Source organism: Notothenia coriiceps, unplaced genomic scaffold (assembly GCF_000735185.1).
Source record: "Notothenia coriiceps isolate Sejong01 unplaced genomic scaffold, NC01 NC01_scaffold00024667, whole genome shotgun sequence".
In the NCBI taxonomy this organism is placed as follows: Eukaryota; Metazoa; Chordata; class Actinopteri; order Perciformes; family Nototheniidae; genus Notothenia; species Notothenia coriiceps.
Window position 1 is genome coordinate 3,537,339 of NW_011357368.1, and position 8,451 is coordinate 3,545,789.

Below are 8,451 nucleotides of genomic sequence, written 5' to 3' on the forward strand. Positions count from 1 at the left end.
GGGGTAGCAGTTCCAGCAGAGAGCCCCAAACTTTCTTTTCCCTGGCCACATCAACCAGCTCTGACTGGGGGATCCCAAGGCGCGGCCAGCGAAGAGATATAATCCCTCCACCTGGTTCTAGGTCTACCCCTTGGTCTCTTCCCAGCTGGACGTGCCTGGAACACCTCCCTAGGGAGGCGCCCAGGTGGCATCCTAACTAGGTGCCCGAACCACCTCAACTGGCTCCTTTCGACGCGAAGGAGGAGCGGTTCAACTCTGAGTCCCTCCCGGATGACTGAACTTCTCACCTTATCCCTAAGGGAGACACCAGCCACCCTGCGGAGAAAACACATCTCGGCCGCTTGCATCCGCAATCTCGTTCTTTCGGTCATGACCCATCCTTCATGACCATAGGTGAGGGTAGGAACGAAGATGGCTCGGTAGACAGAGAGCTTTGCCTTCTGGCTCAGCTCCCTTTTCGTCACAACGATGCGGTAAAGCAACTGCAGTACCGCTCCCGCTGCTCCGATTCTCCGGCCCATCTCCCCCTCCATTGTTCCCTCACTCGAGAACAAGACCCCGAAATACTTGAACTCCTTCACTCGGGGTAAGGACTCATTCCCTACTTGGAGTAGACAGTCCATCGGTTTCCTGCTGAGAATTGCCAACATTGTGTGAATTAATGTAATGCATAGAGTCTGCGTTGTGGCTGAGGTAAAGCCACGTTTAGATTATGTATGAGAAAAAGATGTAAGAAAATTCGAAAAATGGAAATCTTAATTAAACAACAAAGGTCTATGATTGAAATTTCGTTTCAGTTCCTGATCAGTCTACCACTGCCAGATCTACCGGTTATAGAAGAGCCAGGCCTCAGGGTGTTTTACACACAGCCTCAGGCTCCAGGGTTTCAGGGCCACCCCCTCAAACTGGAAGAAAAAGCAGTGCAGCCTCAGAAGAAATGGATAAAAGTCTTCTCTTTGTATCGAATGTGGTAAGCTCATGAATCCCATAATATCAAACATAACTATATGTCATACATGACTACAAATACAAAATAGATCATGTTGTTTTTGAACTTGTTTTCCTTCTCTTGTTGTTCCCTGCAGGCATCCCCGTCTAGTAAAATGAACCAAAAAGTTGCTGCAGAAAGTGAGAGCAGTGCCAAACTGAGGAATCATTTATCACACGGAGAACCTTCCCAAATTCTTCTCCAGGGTAGAATCGAATAAGAGTTCGATGTGTTGTTTTATCTCAGCTGCATGCTTCCTACACTACAACTATACATGCCCTCGTCAGCTATTATATCACCAGATACATTTGTATCTTTATTTGTTTAAGGCGTTGTATACAGACTTACTTACATGAGGATGGCTTTAAATTCAACAAAATGAAAATCTGTTTAGGAAGAAGCTGACATTTAATTTTCTTCTACCTGTTTTTCTGTGGATAAAAGACTAAGCTTTTTATTAATATTAAAAATATACAGTGTGTGTATATACATACACAAAACATTAAGTTGGTAAAAAATAATCAGATTAACAATAATGCTTAACAGCTATATAAGTATATACCTCGTATATAAAGTATATGTATTCATTATATTTATATATAAATATACAGTGTTAAACAAGCACATCTGTATATCACACTTACTGTAGAATAAAGCAGCCATTACGCTCACTCACTGAATCACAACATGGTTTAGAGTTTAGGGGGGTGGCTAGTGTTAAATACAGAACAATAAACACTGATAACAAGACAATGCTGTAAAGTAATTAAAATATGAAGTGAAAGGAGGTTTGTTAGTCTTTAAGTGTATTGTATTCCTTCTCCTCAGATCAGCTTCTAGGTTAAAAAAAAATGGAGATCATTGATTGTTCAATGACAGCTTTGGCTATTGTTTTTCCTAATGTGTGCCCACATTACCAACCAGAGCGGTTTTTCTTTTTGAAGCCAGTGAGTGTTTCCTTACAAAGCCCATGATCGACAGATGATTCTCCATCTCTGATTGGTTGTTAAATCCCAACCTGGCCATTTTTTTGTATGTAGTTGTAGGTCTCTGGACCCAATAGCAAGCAGCAAACATGCAAACGGATCATTGGAAAGAAGAAATAAATAGATATATGTACAGTCTTAGTTGTAATGTGGACCAAGAAGCAGAATGCAGAGGTAGAGCAGTTATCGCAAAAGGCAGATTATTTGGTCTTTGTTCAAAAGCTCAGTCATTAATAGGTAAGCAATCAGCGAGACCGACAGAGTCAGAAAGGGAGCTGGCAGTGATGCATAAATAACGCACATGACAACTTTTGCCAAAGAGAGCGACCTGTTTTTAAGTGACTGATAGGCGGTAATAAGGAGCAGAACATTTGAAATTGAACTAAAATGGGAGAGTGAACCCAACACAGAAACATAGCTGACAAGTTTTTAGAAAATTCCAGAATTAAAGTTTATTCCTGTAGCTAGAAAGTGTTTTTTTGGAAAAGCAAGGCTTACTTTTTCACTGCTCAGCATTGGCTTATAGAGGAGATACCAATATCATTGCGACCCACCCTCATTAATTCATAACGCAAAAACGCCAAACATTATAATTTGAAAGAACCAAACTTAAATATCCCTTTTTCTCATATGCAAACAAAGCAAATCAACCAAGCTCTAGTTGTTTGTCTTGCAGTGAAAATGTTATAAACTGATCAAGGGACATGACGTAGGCTTTGACTTGGTACCTCCTAATATCTTGTACCCTGGGTGACTGAAAAACATCATCGATGGAAATCACTCCGTTGGTTTTATTGTAAGGCTTGTGAATGTGATGTGCACCGATGCAGATCCGGTGTATAGCTGCATGACTTAAAGTTCGCTTCTTGCTGTAAAAGCGCACACTGCATTCCTCTAATCACATCTTCTTGGCCTTAAGAATGCATCCGATTATTCTTGTGCATCAGTTAAAGCATTACATATCAACCAACAAAACAAGATCCCAGCTCTGGCACAGTTTATTCTCCCAAGCACCTAATAACAGCTTTTTCCGTTGGTTATGCACCATCCTTTGAGCATGACTGAATGCAAAAACCGATGATTACAATTCCTTAATCAGCTGAACATAATGTAGCAGGATGTATTCTCCCTGCACTGAATGAATGTAAGAAGCTCAGTTACTGAAATGCCTTCATTAATAAGGACTTTCACAGTGCATAATCATTTCACAGATATGCTTCTGGCAAGCTATAATAACATTGTTTGACTGTTTTGTGTTATAAAGCTGTTCTAATGTTGAAAGGACTCTGTAGGAACACTTGGCAGTTTACAGCCCCATCCCCCGAAAGACAGAGTGTTTGACAAGCAGGGATCTAAGAAGCTCCGGGTGTACAGTGCAGGAAGAGGTGAGATCACTTCATCGCGTGTTCACTGAGTATGTTGGAATACACAGTTTTAACGTGTTTACAGGTTCAACACCGTGGGTCGGGGGGTGCCCACACTTTTTCAGCTTGGGAGCTACTTTTAAAATGACCACGCCCAAGTGATCTACCTACAGGGCCGGGGGGGGGGATGCTAGTGGACTAAACGGCGGCGGATAAACTGTGGCGCGCTTACACCAATTGCGCCCTATAAACGTATAATAGTGCGCCNGGGGTGCTAGTGGACTAAACGGCGGCGGATAAACTGTGGCGCGCTTACACCAATTGCGCCCTATAAACGTATAATAGTGCGCCGCATTTGCGCTTCAGATGAGGAGGTGAGGCCCCCTCATAACTGCATGAACCCATATGCACAATACAACTCAGACTGGCTTACCTGTACGTCAATCAAGTGGCAAATGCCATGGTAAGGATGGATGATAGGCTAACTTTGAAAAAAATAAAATGTTTTTTTTCTTTTCTTCTTTTTTTTTTTTCAATGCCATGCGATCTACCCACAGTACCCTTGTGATCGACGTATTGGGCACCCCTGCCGTAGGTCATTTAATTCTGATTAACAGCCTCTCCAGATGCTGTTCCATGGTGGCAACAGAAAGAGAAGTAAAACCAGGGAGAAAGGCAATTCCACACCCAGTAGGCAAAAGAGTGAGCACCAACCCCTGACCCTAACAGAAACTACAAAGCCCCTAACAGCAGGTTAGGCTATCTTCTGCTGTGAATAGACAGGGAGTGTAGCAGCAGATGGAGCAGCAGGGAGATGTGTGCACTTTCATACTGAGTGATGGTTTGAAGAGTCTAAAAAGATAGTGAGTGATGGGACAAAGGAGAATAATATGCATACTGAGTGATATTGGTTTCTACTTTGCCTGTTCTGATTTGACCAAGGAGCTTTTTTATACTTGATAAAAATACCTATTTCCAGTCTTAATTTAAATCACTTCAAAAATATTGCATGAATTTTAATGAGCCACATTCAGTGCTGCATACACCATCGCTTTTGTTCCCCCTTTTTAATTTTGCATAGCCCACGTCAAGGCCATTTCAGGATTTGTGTAGGTGTACCTACTTCTATCTTAGCCCAAGAAACCCCCCTCCACACACACTTACACACAGGCGCGCACACACACGCCACACACCCACCTACACCGGCATTGTCCTCAGAAAACGTGTGCACATGCTCTGAAAGCTCATCTATGGATGTTTCTCCACAGCAATAAGCTCCTTGGCTGTAGCCCTGCCCAAAGACTGAAAGCAGTTAGTTCATTAATGGTAATGTGGCATATTAAATAAAAGTCAGAGGGCCATCTCCTGAGCTCAGGGTTTGCCACACAGTGGGCAATTAGAGAAAGTGATTATACTGTCGAGAGGTTCAGATGTGCTCCCTCATTCACATAGTGGTGCCACTCCCTTTGATCTCAGGCCGGAGGAGGTTAAGGATTCAGTGTGTCATGCATCTTTCATTTAAGGCTTGAAGAGATTGTACAGATATTCAGGAACATACTGTCACAGTTTCTCTTTGTTCTGTAACAAAAAATTGAAATATAAAGCGGAACGGCTGCAACATTTACCTGGAAAATATGTCAGTTTTAAAGAGTGTTTGTACAGAGCTTTCATTGTTTGAGTGACAACGTTGCAGTAAACTGCTGTCCTCACTACTGATTATGTTGTTCATATTATCATTACGGTATCAGCGTAGCAGGGCTATAAAAAAAGAACTACTCCATCACATCAGTGCTGGAGAGATGAATGGCCTTTTTCTGGCAGGCAATCAAATTCATTACAACTTTGCATATTTTTATTATGTATTTTTATGTGCATATAATCAAATGAAACTAGAAGGATATTAATCACACGATGAAAAAAACTCAAATCATTCACTGTAGTTAGATTCCTATCATTATTCTTTACTCCACCTGGCTAAGACCTTCATGTGTTTTTCTAAAAGACTTATTCATGAATCCAACGATTTGTACACTCAAGGTTGGCTTTTCCAAAAAGATTTTTTCTCCTGCTTCAGTTTAAATGTGAGGATTTTTACTTTTTTCTTTTATTTCAGAAGAGTGTAGCCTCAGGGAGAGTTCAGGATCTGCCCCCTCTCCAGCAGAGCCCCTGCGCGGCTCCATCGGTCCAGGTCTTTCTCGTGACCTGCAGGTCGGGAGCAGCTGGGAGAGTAATGACGGGTCCGAGCCCCAGCTCACTCTGAAAGAAGAGGTGTTCACTTTCTCATCCCAGCCACACTCACCCAAACGAGGGCAAGGCCAGGGTGAGCAGGAGAAGACGGAGATGGGAGATGATCCGGTTCAGAGTGGAAGGCGGTATGAGGCCCAGCCCGAGGACGACTTCATCGGCAGTGAGAGTGATGAGGTATGTCTGATCTTTCTAGGGGCACGTGCACACTGCCAGTACTTAATGTGCACATTTGAAAAATATTCAATGTTGTTATAATATTTCGCATTATATCCACATTTTGATATCATTCAGTTTGATTTGATTCATTGATCAGTGGCAGTTAACTGCAGAATACCTTAACTTCAAAGGTCAGGGGGGGCATTTATTATCAGAATATTTAATAATGGTTCTGAGACTTATAATTAAGATAAGTAGTTTTTCTATTGCTGAGCACAGAAATCTAAAGTGTTGAACCAAGTGCAAAGACCTTCAAAGAAATGCTAATTGCTTTTACTTATTTAGAACGTTATAATAAGTCAGATTATTCAGACCCATTAAGAATCCAAATATAGTTGTGAAGCTGATTAGTTTTAAAAAAATGTGTTGCATTAAATGTAATGTGACCTTTGAATGTTAAAGAAGAAAATCCACTGCTTAAACAAAAGAAACCTTACCAGAAACTGATTCTGGATATCTCTGTTGCATGCATGTGTAACATCTCATGTTTCAATCTTTATATATACAGTCTATGGTTTCAATATGCTTTTTTTTAACTTGTGATAACAATCCAGAAAGTATCAGTTTATTTCCTGGTCATTTGAAATGGAGTCAACAGGAAGCCTGGGGAAATGCCCCTTTTCCATTGCTATGTGTGCATGTGCAGATAAACATCTATAGAGCTCACATCAGGTTGATCTGGTAAGAACAACAGTACACAGGTTCTGTTTGCTCGTGTTACGGCCCTAACCAGAGCTGACATTTTGATTTTCCACTTTTGTTTTTGAAGAAGGGCTTTATGTCTATATGTACCTCTGTTGAAACATTTTCATTACGGCTGGTTTTCTGCCAGTGTTCATTGCTTACAATCCACAAATAGATTATTAGCTTATAACCAACAGTGTTTCATTGTACTACTTCTCAAGAAAAACTAACGAAAAAAGAGGAAAGTATACAGTGTGTGCTTTTTGCAAAAGAGAAGTCATACAGCACACAGTGTTCCAAAACTGATTTGAAATGTTGCCCTAAAATGAGCCACCCAAACACTTCCAAAAGTAACCAACACCCGCCAACCATAGTTTGGGTTTTTTTTGGTAGAATGTTACTACTGACGTTAAACAGCTGAGGTTGAAGGAAATTGGATGACTTTTTTAATTACAACATTTCACAATGAAATAACACTAAAAGTGTGTCTAAGGGGGGTGATTAAAGGAGCACTTTTTCGAATTAACACATTAAAATCAGCTCCCATCGCTCTGCATGAAGTATAGTTAAAAGGTGAAGAATAAAGCATGCACTTTCAATACTGTTAAAAAAAAGAGTAAGAAATTGGATCTAGTAAAATGCTCAGTGTTTTGAAACTACCAGCAGGAAGAAGGGCATTTGAAGTGTTATGCTTCTCGCGTACAACTTTTCTGTGAGATGGTCAGTTTGGAAGTGACTATTCTTCAGAGGCGAAAATGAGCCACGCTTCTGTAATATCCAAAATAAACACAGTTTTTTTTTTTTGCTATCCCCAAAGATCATATATTGGATAACCACAACTTCTTCAAATATAGACTGCTCTCCAACAGTGTATATTTGTATGAAGGCTGTTAGAGCAAGGCAGTTTGTGGTGAAGCACAAAGCTGAAAATTACACATTGCCCCAGAAGGTGGAAACATGTGGATTGTTATTGTTACTTATTCCCATTGAGCAAAGATTTGTTTTTGAACTATAGTCCCGCTATGGAGCTCTTTATCTATGTGTAGGTCTTTCAGATACTTTTAAGCAAATGCAGTGTGCTTGTTTCAGAAATATCCTCAATATTACTTTTTCTTGATTGCTTATTTCTCAGGAAAGGTTTAAGCATACCAAATAGCAATCAGCAGGGCTGGGATGGAAAGCAAATGATCTGTCAACACACTTTTAAAATCTCAATTTATCCAAAACTTTTATTTATTGGTTTTTCCAGGGTAGGCACTGCTATCGGGTTCTGCAAAATGTAAGCGTTAAGGCACACATGTTTTCACTTAAATTATATACCCATTAAACGTATTGAGGAAATAAGGGGCTAATCATAATTAGGGATTAGTACACTTCTAAACAGCTGTCAATAAGGCATGAGTATTGTTGAAATCGCTGTTAAAATATTAACACTATTGTGAGTAAACTAATCCAGTGCGTGCCCTTGGCTCTGTCGGCCCTTCCTCTTGCAACACATCAGACGTTTCAAACAGACTACAGAATCCCCTCGCTCCCTTTTGTCTTTGGGGTTATGAATGTGAATTGAATAATTGCAAAATCTGCTGAGATATCAGAAAAGCATCTAAATTATTACCGAAATCTATCAAAACTTTTTCTGTAAATTATTAACAGCAGGATTTTTCTTTATCTTTTCAACACTGTGCAAAGATATTCATATCAGACAAAATCCCCACATGATATCTGCTTGCATTGAAAGCAGCCTTTAATTATAGCAGCAACATCACCACCTTTCCTGTCATGTCGAGAAACATTCGTAACATTAAAGTTTGGAGGTGTTAGCATCTGGGGTGACTGCTACCATTACCCAGCCAGGTTACAAATAAGACAATCCACATTCTATAAATGATGTGACTTGGACACATTCGTCAAAGGTGTCCGGAGCTTAACCATAATGTTGGATTTGAACGCCTCAGGGCGTTGGGGG

General features: G+C 40.6%; 2 protein-coding genes across 8 annotated transcripts in view; both read left to right on the forward strand.

The window, feature by feature from the left end:
- Window positions 1-8,451, forward strand: part of LOC104955206 (protein FAM3C-like) — a 48,358-nt gene that overhangs the window by 13,259 nt on the left and 26,648 nt on the right. The gene's annotated exons all lie outside the window — the stretch shown is intronic.
- Window positions 1-8,451, forward strand: part of cfap20dc (CFAP20 domain containing) — a 31,887-nt gene that overhangs the window by 6,441 nt on the left and 16,995 nt on the right. For 4 of the 7 annotated variants that reach the window (XM_010782464.1, XM_010782457.1, XM_010782459.1 and 1 more), the window contains exons 8-11: window positions 798-970; window positions 1,086-1,194; window positions 3,267-3,359; window positions 5,452-5,759. In XM_010782464.1, coding sequence (XP_010780766.1) covers window positions 798-970; window positions 1,086-1,194; window positions 3,267-3,359; window positions 5,452-5,759 — 683 coding nt within the window. The remainder of the gene's footprint in view (window positions 1-797; window positions 971-1,085; window positions 1,195-3,266; window positions 3,360-5,451; window positions 5,760-8,451) is intronic. The other 3 variants (XM_010782460.1, XM_010782461.1, XM_010782462.1) reach the window with 3 other exon arrangements.